This window comes from Carettochelys insculpta, chromosome 3 (genome assembly GCF_033958435.1).
Source record: "Carettochelys insculpta isolate YL-2023 chromosome 3, ASM3395843v1, whole genome shotgun sequence".
NCBI classification, from domain to species: domain Eukaryota; kingdom Metazoa; phylum Chordata; order Testudines; family Carettochelyidae; genus Carettochelys; species Carettochelys insculpta.
The window spans coordinates 61292316-61309435 of NC_134139.1; the positions used below are offsets into that span (position 1 = coordinate 61292316).

At 35.3% G+C, this 17120-nt stretch overlaps 1 protein-coding gene across 1 annotated transcript in view; it reads left to right on the plus strand.

The window, feature by feature from the left end:
• Window positions 1-17120, plus strand: part of USH2A (usherin) — a 581084-nt gene that overhangs the window by 313675 nt on the left and 250289 nt on the right. The window contains exons 34-36 of the mRNA XM_074989966.1: window positions 1014-1161; window positions 9735-9886; window positions 14116-14278. Of these exons, the coding sequence (XP_074846067.1) occupies window positions 1014-1161; window positions 9735-9886; window positions 14116-14278 (463 nt within the window). The remainder of the gene's footprint in view (window positions 1-1013; window positions 1162-9734; window positions 9887-14115; window positions 14279-17120) is intronic.

Below are 17120 nucleotides of genomic sequence, written 5' to 3' on the forward strand. Positions count from 1 at the left end.
CTAACATTTCCAAATGCTTTCATTGCAGTTTATTATGTAAATGCCTGACTGAACTTCCAAAAACCAAACAAAACTTCCTTTCATTTACCAAATCTGCCATATGTTATGACTTGTCTTATGAGAAGCCCTGGCTCCTGCTAGTTGTCCCAGTGCCAGCAAAGCAGAATCAGGCCCACAGTTTATTGTATAAATATATAGGTAGAGAACATAAAAAGTCTATTATGTAAGTTAATATGTACAGTTTCTTGTATGTCAAGAATGTTGTCTCATGATCAAGCAAAATGTGAAAATCATGTTATGAGCTGATCTCTGCTGGCAACTAAAATGCAAACGATTCGACCTCCTTATCCATTAAGATGCACTCAGCAACTGTTATGTATTGATTTATTATAAATTAATTTTTTCACTTTTTAATTGCATTTGAAAACTACTAATCAGTGCGCTCCCATGAAGTACAAGAATATCCTGGTGGTAATTTCATTTTTCCTGTGGCTATTCATCGAAAGATTTTTTTTTCCTGCATTCTAAGTGCAGCATTAGCCAGTTGGTATTTTCCCTCTCTGAAGGTTCTGAGTGCACATTATTCAATTACAAGAAGAGTTGTGCTACTGTAAATGATATATACTGTACATATATACTGTAATTTTCTTTAACTATTGCAGTGAGAGCAATGGAATTTTAATCATCATCATGACTTACATTCAAATTTAAAATACTGTAAGTTCAGCATTCGCAGGGATAGCATTAGCTTTCATCTTTACAATACTTAAAGTCTATCTAAAAGCTAAATATAATTAAGTGAGATAGGACATTTATTTTGTGAGGGAATATGAAGAAATATATTTATTCCACATGAGTTTGGGGGAGGACTCTGGAAGGCTGTGTAAAACATGTGCCTTACTGTGAAACACGTAAGCTTTATTAATTTCTGAAGACTAACAAATCTTTGCAAACATTATTTTTTAGCCTTTATATTTTGGCATTTGTTGATCTGCTATGTTTGATATTTTAAGGCTTGCACTGGAGGGGGATGTACAGTAAGCAAAGCTAGCATAGCTGTAACAGATGAGAGTACACCGGAAGGTGTTCCTGCTCCAAAAGCCCAGTCATATTCATCTGACTCCTTTAACATCTCTTGGACTAAGCCTGAGTATCCGAATGGTAAGTGAACTCTTTTAGCCTCAAGTTAAAAAGATGATTAGTAAAGGTAAATTAATATTCTAAATGGCAGCTTATATGTGGTGCTTAATTTTTAATGATCATTTTAGCACATAAAATACCTGCGATAGTATCATTGTCTGTGGCTAAGAGATTGTGGCTTTCAGCCTAGCACATGATTTTAGTAGCTCAAAAGTGCTCCCTTTTGATAGTTCTTGTGTACTGCACATTACTGCTTTATGTTTTCCGGAACAATTGAGCTGACCAAAACAGGTATTCTTTGAATGTGATCCTACAGGGTCTGCATTGTACCATCTAATAAAGGATTAATTCTCATACGTCAATTTTAAATTTAATTTAAATTTAATTTTAATTGTCAGATTAATTGCTTAATATACTTGTTCTCATCTTCTTGTGTTCTTAAAAATCATTTCATTCTCTGTACTCATGTAGAGAGAGAGAGTGTACACATGTAGTGTGAAAGTTTTATAGTAAAATTATCACGTTTTGGAACATTTTCTCTGTTGTGTACATGCCTTAATCTTTAGGCAATTGGATATTTTTAAAGATGTGAAAATGGGACTTTCATTTCCCTGATTTCATAGCTTCCTGCCAATTCCATTCAAAGAGCAACATGAATGAATATCCAGAAATCACTGAAACGGTGTGGAAGATATTTAAAAGAACAGAGATTATTTTGCATTTCATAATCAACCCTGATACATATCTAGTATTATAAGTTGCAAAATAATGTGCATTGCACTGTTCTGCCTATAAGTTTGCCTCAGATTTTTATTTTAGAACATCATAGCCAACACCCATATAATTGGACATGTCTACATGTGCCCCTCCCTTTTGGAAGGGGCATTTTAATGAGGCACTGACACGCAAAACGAATTGAGAATAAAGGAATTTCAAAGTGTGGAGTTTTGAAGTGCCCATGTCTATACACCTAGTCTGTGTTTTGAAAGCAGCGCTTTCAAAGCACAACTGGATGCCATTATGCTAATGAGGCACTGAATATGCACGTCAGCACCTTATTAACCTGTTCTGATATGCCTTATTAACGTGCCTGTTCCAAAAGGGAGGGGCATGTGTAAATATGGCAATTTAGTTTCAAAGGTACAGCTTTTTAAAAGTATTTAGGTGCTGTGGTATTCAGTGTTGCTCCTTCATATCTAAATCCCTTTTGAAAATGAGAGCTTTGCTCCTTAAATTAGTTAGACATTGTGATGCCAATCTGTTGTCTCCTGAGAAGAGAAGACTGGTGAAGTGGTTCGTTTCTCTCTCTTTTTTTTTTTTTCCTCTGGTGAACTTCATTGGCTGGCTATGAGAAGAAATGTTTTCAGGAAGCTGGTACCTGAAGGGGTGTTAGCAGAGATTAGGGCCTTTAACCCTGTGCCTCATTGTAGTTGTCACTTACCCTGGGGTGAAGGAGAGGAGGTTTCATTTATCACCTCTCCTCTTTGTCCATCCATTGCAGGGCTAACTACAGTCTGATCCTGAATCCTATTGTGAATGTTGTTATTCTACTAATCCTTCTTTTCTACCCTTTGTCTTATTTGTAGATGGCTAATTGAAAGTAGAACCACATTAATATGTATTATTGAGTAACTGTTATCTCAGGAAAGGTTGAGTCACCTACGAGCTTGGTGTTATTTATTTTCAACAAATCTTTTGAGCTGCTTATTGAGCACTTCATTCATTAACAATGCTTGTGCCAGCATTTATGAAATTGTGTTGGAAGTTAAAAAAAAAAGGATTTCAGGTAAAAGGAATCTTAATTCAAATAAGTGAACTAAATAGTACAGATGGACTTTACCTTAGCTTTTCTTGCATCCTAGTATTATGTTCTTCTTTGACCTCTACACTCCAGAGGTTATAGTTTCAAGAGGTTGCAGGTTGAGCTCAATATTTTTTGGTTTGATTGGGCATGCATCCTGTTTTCCTTTGATTTATTATTTGAGATCCCCTGAGTTTTATGCTACTGTATTCCAAACAGCGAAACTCAACTCAAACCGCTAAATTTCACATGGTTTCAGATTGAAACCACAAGAAACTATCTAGGTTTGGGCAGGTCCATCCTACACTGTAAATTTGGATCTCCCTAGTGTATCTCAGGAGTCTGTTTTATCTTTCTGACTGTCCCACTGGCTTCTACCCTAAATGGGGTAAAGAGTTACTGCATCATGAGGATACAGGAAATCCATTAGGAGCCATTGATTCAAGTTGGGCAGGCAGGCTGATGAGCAGCTGTCTTTATGATATCCTGAGAATTGATGGAGTAGATTTTGCTTGCAAGGGAATAGCAAAATCCACTCCATCCAATGGTAGATAGATCTGATGGTGGAAAGACTCACTCTCCGCCTCTGAGCTTCCTTGGAGAAGGAAAGAGGGGCTGTTAATACAAGCTGTGAAAATACCGGTGATGAGCAGAATTGAAGTCTATCAAGCCTGACTGCAGAACATAACCTTGGGTAAAATGAGAAGCAGAGGCTCTGACATGTGTTCAGGTGAGTGAGGATCCAGTGGTAGGAAATTCATCACAACATGGAAACTGAATCTTGATTTCAGTCAGATTTGGACTCAGAGGCTGGTGAACTTGGGCTTCATGTCATTCAAGACTGAACCCACTTTGATAAAAGGCTTTCTGACAAAGCAGGTCTAAGTTTCAGGTTTATAATGAATTCTTGCAGTAGGCAGCACATTGAGGAAATTAAACGGCTGAGTATGAAAGTTGTAGCACCAAACACAATTATTCATTCCTTTATTCAAACTTACAAGCAAAAATGGTGAACTGAGGTGGAATGCAGTACAGCAAGCCCTTTCTGCTACCATTTTCATGCACATGTAGTATAGTCAGTGCAACTGCTTTGTTCAAAGTAGGATGGGCTGTTTGATGACATCAGGCATAAAAGAGGTTCTGTTTAGTTAATCTGGGAGCTAGCATGCTACTTCTACTAGGAGCCTCAATAAAGGATGCACTCTATATTCATTAGAACCAAGTCTTCCTTTAGCTTTACTAGACCAGTTACACAATTTCCTTTTTTTGAAGACAGTCATATCTTTTTATTTTTTTTTATTATTATTTTTTCTGATTTGTCCTCCTTGCTTACTGTCTTTGGTTCTCTGTGTCTTAAATATTGAGTCTGTTCTGATCTGGCTATGGTCTGAAGAACTGGGTCTGTCCCACGAAAGCTCACCTAATAAACTATTTTGCTAGTCTTTAAAGTGCTACTTGACTGCTTTTTGTTTTGATCTTTTTATTATTATTATGGTCCAAAATTCCTTTTGTCTGATAATTATCCTTAGCTCCTCAGGCCAGTGCCCAATATGTGAACGTTGCATATATGATGAGTGGGGTGTTGATCTGGGTGGCCATTGCTGTGACCTATTTTAATGAAAATATGAAATAATAATAAATTATTGAAAATTACTCAGTGCATTAAGTTGGCTGTCGTGTCTGAGCCTGGAAAAAAACAAGTAAGTAAGCAAGTAAGAAACTTCTCTCATTTTGAAATTCAATTATTCATGTGAGCATAGGCACTTTGCAGGATTTGACCCCTAGCTTACAGACAGTAGTTCTTTTCATCTTCAGACTCTGGGTTTGGACTAAGTTATGGCACTCTGATATATAAAGACTTATCTGATACCCCATTATCTGCCCCATAATTGAAGGTTTTATTTAATAATTAAATGCAAGAAAGAATGAAATTTTGGCCCGTTGATGTCAGTGATGATACTCCATCTAACATCAGCAGAGTCAGGATTTTACCCTATCCTGTCTAGACTAATAACAGAGAATTAAATTGTCTTTTCATGGCTACTGTGTGGTAAGTGAAGCCCAAGGGTGACAGTGAATATATTAAGATAAGTTGTGTAACTGCTGATCATTTTATCATCATAGAGGAAATATTTGGCAATTTTGAATTAATAGGCAAATTTGTAGACAGGTTTTGAACTTGTTTCAATATGCTCTACAGACAGGCTCCAACTAATCTTCATAACAAACCTGTGAGACAGGGAATTATATTACACAATTTCCCAAGAAAAACGTGGAAACAGTGAGAAGATAGGTTAAATTTCTTACCCAAGGCCACAACAGCAATTTTTGTCTGATTTACAATAAGAACTTGAATTTCTGACTCAGCATCTAAAATCTAGACCCCTAGTACACACAATTTCAGTACACATTCACCTTTTCTTCTTTGCACAGAAAATTACAGAGTAAAAGAAGGTTCCTGTGAAACAGAACCAGTTATTTGAATGTAAAGATTAAAATCAGGAGATAACACATCAGCTTTCTTAAAAACACAACAGTTTTTTGATTTCTGACAGTATTCAGACAAATACCAGAAGTTTATATTATATTTGGAAAGTTGCTTTTCATCGTATTTATGGTGCACAATATCATTACTGGAGGGATAATTTAAAATACTGACCCAATTAATGAATGCTCAATGATAGTGGAGAGTCTATAGATGTATTTTCAACACCTACAAAAATACCAGATGAGTACATTGTGATTAATGCTTTTATAATACATATTAAGGAAATTAACAATGATTACACCATTATTTTAAAGGGTTAGTATTATTACTATAAGTACTTCAAATTTTCTTTTCCTGTACAATACACGCTAAATGCCAAGGTTACATTTAAGGCTGTCCTGGGCTTTCTTTATTTAAATATCCATCTGCTGGAGTACATTCAAGATATTATGAATTTATTTTAACTTATTTATTTATTGTAGGCCAAACACAGATACACTTTTATTTTCTTTACACAGTGCAAATTTTTCATGGAATTCCAAAGGAATATTGTCTCCTACAGGATGTCAAAATATGGCATGATTAGTTTGAGTATCATTACTAAGTTGTTTTTTTTTTCCACATAATTCCTGTCTCTGTCCTGAGTTCAAGCTTTCAGTTTTCTAAGGGGAAAAGGAATCAAGATGTTCAGTGCATCAGTCTCGGAGTCAGTGTAAAATTGATGTCTGTGAAGTACAACACTTTAGTGTTCCATAGAAACACACCAGTTTTTATTCAGTTTTATTCAGCAACCATTTCCTCACTCAACTGAGAGGCAAAATCCCTTCTTAGTTTCAAATACAGTCTTCAGTGTAAGTTCAAACATTTCAGTTTTGAGGGAAACATAAATGCACTGAGATTATTCAACCATATGAAGGCTCTTTTCTCTTTTTTATTGAAGCCTGAGGCATATAGGTTCAGATCAGCCACATTCAGCATACCCAGTCAGGGTTGCAATGTAGTAGGTTGGTTGTAAGGGGTTTGTGTGTGAAATGTGTTGATTGCAGCATTACAAAAACCATTTGTAGTCACTGTGGGCCTGATTTTCAAAACTGTAGAACCCCCATAAATCCCGTTCAAACCACTGGGAGCTGCAGATGTTGGGGAACCAGGAGGACTGGGTCACAGTCATTTGGTGTTCCTTACTCCACAGTTCTCTGATTCATGAACTAAAATTATTCAATAATTGTGAAAATAATAATTCCTCAATGATCACAAAAGCCATCATTCTTATGCATAACAAAATTAACCAATTTAAGTGAATGCTACTTTAGAAAAATTGACCTACCATGTATTTGCATTTACCCTTTACTATTCCTTACTGTACCCTTTGAATGAAAATTACTGCAAATACTGGGATAAATTTAGCTATACTGTGTGGTAAGTGACTCTTATTTAATGGTGCCTATTGAATTAAATTTGTTCACGTTAGAATCCGGCCATACAGTCATTTTGAGATAACAACTCATTTTTAAATAAATGAGTGCATTATTTCAAAATCAGAAAACCTCACTGCAGGAAGAATAACACCTATTTTGAAATAACTATTTCGAAAAAGGTGCTATAAAGGCACAGGATAGCAATTATTTCAAAATTGCTATTATATTAAGTTATATAGTTCTAGATGCTATTTCAAAATAAGTGCTATGTGTGCAGGCTGTATTTTGAAATAGCGAACGCTATTTTGAAATACATGTTTGTGTGTAGCTGCTCTAATTCAAGAAAGCTTTTTCAGAACAGCTATTCCAGGATAATTTATTTCAAATATGGGGTAGGCTGTTTTTAGATGTGGCTTTAGAGTCCTCATTTATGTTTGTCAGCCCATTAAATATATTTGAAAATGTGGTATGACCATCCTCAAGCTTGTGTGAGGGTCACAGAGTGGTTCTCTAATGTCTGAATGAGCCTGAGTGACGTGGAATTCATTCAAACCTAAGTGATGTCAGCTAAGTTTCTTTTTTCAATCCAGCAAAATTTGGAGTTTAAATGCATGCAATCTGACATCAGAAGAGCTTTATATAGAGCCCTGCACACCACATCACATATCTCCAGGTGTGAAATTGCCTGCTGGTGGCCCGTGTACAATATAGGATGTTAGCATCCACTATACAGTTTCCCAGTTAATCCTTTCAAAAGGTGCAAGGGTAGGCATGTCAAAGTTGTTAAACAATGACACAGCCATACCAGTCTGAAGAAGTGGGTCTGTCCCACGAAAGCTCACCGCTTAATAAATTATTTTGCTAGTCTTTAAAGTGCTACTTGACTGCTTTTTGTTTTGATAGTATATAGACTAGCACAGCTCCCTCTCTGTTATTATAATGGCACAGCTTTTGTGTTGGAACACTGTGAAGGGCTCTATAAGACTTAATTTGTGCATAAAACAAATCCCACTTAATTTTAAAACTAGAGCTGGGGGAAGAAAACTACCCTATTGTGGGGTCCAAGTCTCTTTACAAATTCAGGCTGAATTTAGCAAGTTGTTCCAGCCAAAACTGAAAATAACTAAAAGAAAATCAGAAATGCCAAAATGAACCAGTTTGAAAATGTAATTACTAATTACCATCCAATGTTTCATTTTGAAGCCTTCTTTCAATTTAATGCTTCATTTCAAAATGTCATTGGCATTTAACCTGAACAAATTTGCTTTGTTTTATTCTTTTGGTTAGGGAAAAAAAAATCACATTGACTTTTTTTCTCATTTGACAGCCCCTAAACTGAAAAATCAGTCATTCATTCTGGTGCATTTAGAACTCAGCTGTGATTATATGAAAACATAAAATGTCCATGCAAAATAAACCAGCATATTGTGTGCTGTTTAAGGCACCATGCTTGTATGGAGTAACCCTCTCACCCGCTCCACCTGGTGCAATTCACTGTTTTCCCATGGAGAAAGACCTCAGTTTTAGAGGAGCTATACCCTATATTGTTGAGAATCGGTAGTGTAGCTCTGTGAAATACTGAACCCAACTTTAATGTTAGCTTTCAGTTTGAGATTCACTGTGTTTGCAAATTTCAGCCTAGTATTACTATACTGCTGTGAGATGAGACTGGGTCGTCTGCTACAACCCCTTCCCCAGCTACTCAACCAGCCTTTGGGTTCAACATTAAAATAGCCAAGAGAAGGAGGAGGCGGGTATCCAGTTGTGGGGAGGAAAGAAGTAAGTGGAGTGGGGAGCCATGTGGAGGTTAAAAGTGGTCAAACTAAAGACTGAAACAAATCTGTGAGGGGCACTTTCTTCAGGTAATAAAACCAAACTGCTGTGTGCGGTTCTTTTGCCCATTTATAAACTGTTCTTTACATGGTCACGCACTCCTATTAGTGTCTCTATCTGACAAGTGAACACTTGGGGTTCTGTTAGACGTTAAACCAGCAGGTCTCTGCAACTCAGATGTAACATCAGCACCAGAACTGCCGCCGCCCTCTCCCCACAAAATATTGCTCATATATTGGTAAGTCTAAGTGGCCAGGCAGGTAAAAACTGCTGTAAAAAAAGGACAGTGGACTAGTGGATCTTGTTCATATGACAATAGCAAACAGAAAGTCTACATGCCACTTGCCAACAAAAGGGAATGTCCCTAAGGTATTTGGTGTGACAGAATAAATTTTCAGTCTGCTTATCATGCAACCTAAACTTAATAGAGGTTTATATAAATATAGACTATAAGTGCTGACTATTTAAAATATTTTAGCATTAAAAACAGACCTTTTTTTTTAGGTAAGGAATTCCTGTGTATATGTTCTATTGGAATCAAGGCTAAGGTCAAGGTGATAGTTGAAGGGATTGTTTCTTTGGCCTCTCCTTCAGCATTACATTTACAATGTAGAACACTATATTTTCTACGTCTGAGGGTGTTAGGATTTAAAAATGGCTGCTATATATCTTTCATGTCTTTGGTTTCATCTATATGTGCAGAGTAGGCTGTGAAAGAGAATTGGCTCAACTTTCTCAGTTCTAAGATTGCCTTGACTGTTTTAGTTCAGAAATACGTCTGTTATACTATGCTGTTTGGAGCACTATAAATTTTGTACAAAATGAATGTGGACCTCTGGCCAGATTTCCAACATTTAAAGATGGGGAGAGTCTGTTTTGTTTCACTGACATACATGCATTGCTGCTACATTTCCTGAAATCTTTTCAGTTGCTTAAAATATTAGTTAATATCTTCCTGCTATTTTGTAGCTTGCAAGATTTTTTTTTCACTACATACCTCTATTGTCACGCAGATGGTAAGTTGATCCTGTTAAATCTCCCATTGTCTCTGTAGGTATTATTACCAGTTATGGATTGTATATGAATGGCATTCTAATACAGAACTCAACACAACTAAGTTATTATGCTTATGGACTTACTCCTTGGAGTCTGCATTCTTTCAGGGTCCAGGCATGTACTGCAAAAGGTTGTGCTTTAGGTCCATTGGTGAGTACCTCAATTTGCATTCTGGGAATGTAATAAATGTCAGATGGCAGTGAATATCAAAGTAAATGGTGATGATTCACTCTGGTCAGTGTTAACCCATCTGGCAAAATGTCACCTTTTATAAAAAATGCCATTTAAGAGCTGCTAAGGATTTGATAGGTCATCACTAGGCACCATTCCAAAATAGCACGTAGGTATAGTAAAAGAAGAGACAGGGAGTTAAATGTGAGGCTGAAACACATATTATTGAAATTAAGTAGAGTTAATATGTTTCAAAGGTGCAGATGTGGTTGAACCTGATTTATAAGGACACACATAAAGAAAGAATTACTATTCCAGTAATGAGCAAAATTCTAGCTGCCTAACTGAAAGGGCTGGAGGTAATTTGAGGAGTACAGAAGACAGAACATGGCAACATTACAAAATACTGGTATGGTAATTGACAAATATTTGTAGGATCCAAATCAGTATTTAAAAGGAAAATATTTATTAATCTGGTACAAAAATCATTGTATTAGCAATGTAAGATTACATTAATATCAGCACTGGCATATGAAAACAAGTCTTCTGAGGATTAAAACATTTATACATTATTCTAGAATATCAGAGAAGCTACTGTACTATTAAATGCAGCATGTTTCTCTAACAATCTGTAGCTGATTACTAACTTTCATAATAATTGCTCTGCTTGCTTTCATTCTAAATATTGCTACAATGGCCCTTTATATTTTTCAGAAATTTCATCTTTTTTCAGTAAAGCTCAGCCCCTCCCCATGTACTTTTTTTTAGGAACTTTAAAAATGTAATTGTCTAGTGCTTTTAGCAAAGTTTTTTTTTTAACTTTTCACTCTTCATTTATATTAATAGCATGCTTTCTAATGTCAATGAGTACTGATATATATATGTATGTATTAATAAATATTCAATATTCATTTTTGCATTCTAATTTTTGGTCACATTTCTCAATTTCTTCCCAAGATTAGTTGCTTTCAAATGCTGGTAATATCATCTATCCATAGAACAGGGTGAAGACTTTCTAATTGTTAAACATTTTATAGCTAAGACTGCTTTAATGAATATTTATTCTTGAAAGAATGAGTGGCTTTTTGCCAGGTTTTAAATCCATTTTTAAAACTTCACATATGCAAATAATTTTAACAACTTTTAAGAATATTCCATAATTCACACCTAGTCCAATTTGCAAATAGCATGATTAAACATGCAGTATCAGAACTCCCCTTTGCAAGTCATAAATATAAAAAGTAATGTTAATTCAATACATGAATAACATTAAATATGCACTAAAATAAAATGCAACACAACCTTTTTACTTGCAATACAGTTGAAAGTGGGGGTTGCTCTAGCTGATATTCACTTCACCCCATGCCCAGTACACAAACTATTTTCCCAAGCCAGTGATCCATCTCTAATCACAGCAATTGACATACAATGTCTTTATTTAGAGCAACTCACCTAAATGCTGCCAGGAAGTTTGAGCACTATATCTTCATTTGATTTTCTGAAAGATTTTTATATCAGTTACAGTATAAATGCAACACTTTAAAAATACTTTGCCTCTTTGAGTACTTTAAATACTACAGGGTACATCTCCCAGTAGTAAACTGATATTATCCTTCCAGCTATTTTTGTTGCTGATCTTTTATTTAATGTGTCCTAATCGATTGAAGAGATGCTATGTGACTAACTTAAGAACCAGATTCCTCTAGCTTACATTTTCTGAAGGTAGCTGTGAAGATTTTAATCAGTTACTTGAGAATTGCCAGTTGCACTTAGCAGTAAGGAATTGTTTCATTTATATCTGCTTTTCATAGTGGATACAATTTATTTCAAATGAAATATAAACCTAGAAAGTATGCATTCCAAAATGTTTTATTTTCATTACTTGTTAGTAAAGCTAATATTGTCTTATTTTAGAATATGTACTAATTTTATCCTACTGCTTTTGTTAAACAAAAACAGCTGTACTTCAGGAAGTAAAGTTAGATTCTCTATTTGATTCAGTAGGAGAATTCAAATGCCTTCCTATGTATATAATTCTACTGTTTTTGAAATGCGCAAACCACTGTAAGAAACGATGAATGTGTGATTTAGAAAAATGAGAGAAACTAAGACAAGAGGGGTTGTCTTGACAATAATTTCATAATATAGTGAAAGATAAATATGAAGAATGACCAGTGAAGATTTCTAGTGTCCTCTCACTATTTAAAACATTCTAATTTCACTTTTTAAAGCTAACTGTATGTTACTATATTCTTCTAATATACTTTGCCAAAAAAGTTTAGTACAGTGTAAACATTGTCACTTTACCCCTATTTTAGGCTTTTCTTAGCACGGTTGAAGAGTATTACTTTTAAAATTATCATTAAAACACACCTGGAAATATCAAAATACTGTGAATATAAGTTAATGTGTAGAAAAAGAAACCATGGTTGTATTATACAGAGAGATTTTTATATAGTGTGCCTATTCTTTACGCAAATAGTGTTAATGTACATTTCTGCTGTAGACATAGTGTATGCTGCATACACTATGCTGATCATAGCTATTGTTTTTGTAGTGGCAGTATTTTATCCACATTTTCTCTTTACCATGTGTGAGGAAAGTAGAAGGTGGAAATAGACTTCATAATATTGTGCTACATTTTAAAATCAGTCACAGGATATAAATGCAGTAAATAAAAGATTTAAAACTTCAGGATTTCTGCATAATTACTTCATACATATAGAATTTTAGGAACCACTTAGGCTTTTTCATAGAAGAAGATACTCATGGTATGACACTGAAATAGAACTTCCCACCAATCACTTGCCTCTCGCAGTCACAGTTACACTTTATAAGACCAAAGCAGTGCAATAAATTAAACAGTGAGGTGTGAGATTTGTTTGTCATTGGGAGCATCAGCCCCTCACTCCTAAGACTGAGAACAAAGGCATGCAGCTGGCCTTCAATTCTCTTAGGTGCTGGGGATGCATAGCAACTTACATTAGGCACTAGTACTAAGATTAGATTTGTGACTTAGATTAGAAAACATAGTAGAGTGGAATCCTGTCATAAGGATTGATTTGGGGCAATCCCCGTTTTGATTGCAATATCCAAATGCACACTCTGGTCCTGATCCAGCAAAGCACTGAAGCGTTTGCTCATCTTTAAGCATGAGAGTAATCACATTGAATTTAACGGGACTATTCACCTGTTTAAAGTTAAGCTTGTGCTTCAGTGCTTTGCTGGATCAGAGAATATATGGAGGTCAATAAACTTCCCAAACAAGGTGTGCAAGGAAGTAAATTCACCATTTTGCAAGGACAGAGCAAGTTTCTTTAGATGCTTTAATGCCAAAGCAGATCTGACAGGTTAAAATTAGCACAAAAAAACACACCCACAAACTGTAACATTCTTTATCTGAAGCAGAGTGCCACTCAAATAGCATATAAAAATCCTTTCCAACCTTAGAAAACACCAAATAAATTATGGGTGAGAAACAAACATGTCACCATAAGTGAGAAATGACTTTGGGACTGTAAAGTTTGATCCATGATACTGTGAATAATGGTTACAAGTCACATTTAATAAAACTGCATTCCACTGTAATTACAAATTTTTCATCTGTCTGTATGATGAAGACCTAAGACTAAGATTTTTGTTTCAAATACAAGAATGTTAATCCTTTCATTATGCAGATAAATGCTAGCTCTTTTTTCACCTTTCATTTTCCCTCTATGGCTGATTTGCCATTGCAACTTAAATCTTCCAGGTACTGGGGTGGTAAAGTTAGAAATATAATTCTATTTCTGAGCCAAACACATGTAAGGATGTATTTTCTCTGTCACATATCTACAGTGATATACTAAATTAACTTAAGCACATTTTGGCATTAACGTTGTCTTTTAACATTAACAAATTTAAAGGACCTCCTCATCCATTCCTAGTTCATTGAGCAAGATATATGCATTAGAATCAGGTGCTACTGTATTTTTTGGCTCTCAAACATTAGTGAATTCTCTATTTTCTTTCTTTTGTAAAATATTTTAAATGGGAAGCAAATCTGGGCTGGGGAGGAAAAGGCATTCCTTTTTTAAAAAACAGAAATATTCCAACATCAAGTGTTTGATAATATTTAATTTTTAATCAGGAAAACTTGTATTAAAATATTGCATAACTGATTTATTCAGTAATTTGCAAACTATGGCAACAAAGTTCTGTCTTCACAGATCAAAGCTCGTACAGCTGAAGCAACACCTGACGGCACACTTGAAATATATTCTACCATTGATGGGCCCAGAGGAATTCAAGTAAAATGGCTAGCTCCAAATAAACCTAATGGACAGTTAACCTATTCAGTTATTGTAACTGGTCTCTTCTATACCAATCAAGGTATTTTCTTTATGGTGCATTTAATTTTACACATACAATAATAATCAACTTAGAACACTAGAATTCTCTTGGTTTTTTTCAAGTGTTATTTCAGAAATGAATTTTAATTTTCTGGGCATTATCTTTAAGTTGTTGATTTCAGACTAAGAGAATGACATGCACGTAAGTGGTTGATTGTTTTAGTAATATAATTATAAATTAAGCAATTGCATAGGGTACTTTATAGTAGCAGAAATACTTATATGGGCAACTAAAGAGAAGATCCTTGACCAAAAATCTTTCAATTTAAATATATAAACAAAGGTTCTGACAAACAGTCTTTGTCTTACCCAGAAAAGCGCATTACCTGATATATGCATATGACAAAGCGGGTCTTTGTGCACGAAACCTTATGCTCCAAAATATCTAGTAGTCTATAAGGTGCTGCAGGCCTTCTTGTTGCTTTTGAAGATACAGACTAACTCAGCTACCTCTCTGATGCCTAATGTATAAAATTGTTAGTCTCTGAGGTGCTATAGGAGTGCTTGCTTATATTTGCAAAGATACAGACTAACATGACTACTTCTCTGAGACAATATCAGTATGTTTGCTGTAGTAAGAGTGACTTACAGAGAGAAGTTATGCAGATCTGGGTTTCTGTACAGTAGACTTCACACAAGCAATGATAAAGTGATATTGCTTAGATTGGCAAGGCAAATTCCTGGTTTTAAGATCACTCTTAAGTTTACCTGTGAACATTAACCATTTAGTCTTTTCAAAATTACTGTAACTTTATTTTGCTTAACAAAACAATTTCAACCTATGAAATTAAAAATAGGTGAATGGTGACCTTAATCCCTTGTAAGGTACATTAAATGCAATGATCTTGTCTCTTTACAGCATTGTACCATCTATAATCATTTATACTTGTGCAAAGTGATGCAGTGTGGGAGTAAAATTCTACCAGATCAGATTGTTATTTTACAATCACTTTGCATATGTGTAAAGGAATATACAAGGCAACCAACTGTAATCAGGTCTATTTTTAAATTCACTACATTGAATGCATACGTTTCAAGCAATTGTGCAATGCAAGTAGGTATAGTTCTGTAACAACTTTTATTATAAAGAACATCATAAAATGCATGAGGTAATGAATAAGAGTATGAATATTGACAAATATGTATGAGTATGTTTACTATGTTAATTCAAGGTATCAAGGGTTTTTTTTAAGATAGCACAAAATGTCATGCACAAATAACATTTATGAATGCTATCTGAATAGGAAATACCATTCAGTTTTGTTGTCTTACATTATGTTTGTTGTAAGGCATCATTAAAAGTATGACTGGTGATATTGGTAATTGCGAAAAGAACTCTGCAGAAAAAAAAATATTTGGATAGTAGTTATTTACTCTGTGTTAATCCTTCTACTTACTACATGTGATGCTGGATCATTGATAGCTTTATAAGGTGCCTCTTTTAAAATAATCAAAGTAAAAAGAGTTTGATTCTTTCAGCATTGCCAATAAAGAAAAAATACGTACTGCAATTTTTGTCCTCTGAGAGGAAGTATATAAATACACTGGTTTGTGTAGATGTTTGGAGAAGCATATGTGCTGAAGAGTTTAATGTGTGGTAGGCAGTCTCAGCTGACCCCTCACAAAAGCCCTTTTTTATGCAATAAAGGCTTTGATGTATTCTGCTGTGAACCACTTGTAAGATTATGAGGTGAAGGAGTGATGATCGATTTCGAAAAAAGGAGCAACATTTTGGCTGCACCCATGACAGAGGTGCCATTTCTGCCAAGGCAGCAGGGTGAATAATGCAAAAGCCATATTCCCCTTGTGTTTGATCTTGCATTGTTTTTGCAGAGAAAATTTCTGCTTGCCTTCTAAGTCATGTCATCCTCGGTTGTCATCCCGTCTCTCAAACCATCAAAACTGTATTAAATGTTGCAAAGCTGCGCAGCAAGAGAACTTTCAAAAGTCAGAACCCATTTGCAGAGCAGCCCTTGTAGAAAATGTATTCTGTTCTCGGCAGAATTTTCCTTCAGTTCTTTCCACTGAGAAGTTTACTGATTTCTCCCAGTGGAATCTGCTGGAATTTATCGGTTCATGGTTGGCAGTCACAGATTAAGGTAAATGTCGATCCGTAATGACCCTCTACATGTTAGTATTGCAGTAAAGCTGGGCTTTTATGTCAAAGATATCGGAGAGGGAGCTATTACACATGACAGGGGTGATCAAGGGACTCCAGACCAAGGCAAGCATTATTAAATATTGACTAGTTCTGTGATTTATGTAGAGCTGGAGGAAAAAAGTGACTTTTTAACCATTATATATTCTTCAGCAACGAAAACCAGCCATTTATCTCCTGCTGGTAATAAAGAACAGAGTGCCTGCATATTTTAGTGGAGGGAAAAACCTGGCCTTATAAATGAGATGGACTCTTTCATGATAACATTTCAGTTTGCTAATTGCCAAAAGCAAAACAGGCAAATTGGAAGCAATTACAAGATTTGACTTAAAGAGGTTGCTGTGTTAGTTCAACTCAGGTGGGGGTTCTGGGGGTTGGAAGAATTGTCTGGGGAATAGAACATAGAAAATTTCATTACATTTGTTCACTGTTGCTGAAACTTTGGTTTGCAGTGTTAAATAAATAAATAGTGTGTAAATAGTACACCCCTCCCCCAAACCTCAGAAGTCAACAGCTCAAACAGTTGACATTTATGCTCACTGTTGTGGAGATATATGTTCCTCTGCAATAAAGAAATTGCCCATTAATTCATCAAACTTATTTAAGACATCATCTAGATTTACACAAAGCTTATTGAATTGCCTGATGGCTAATTGATATTTCC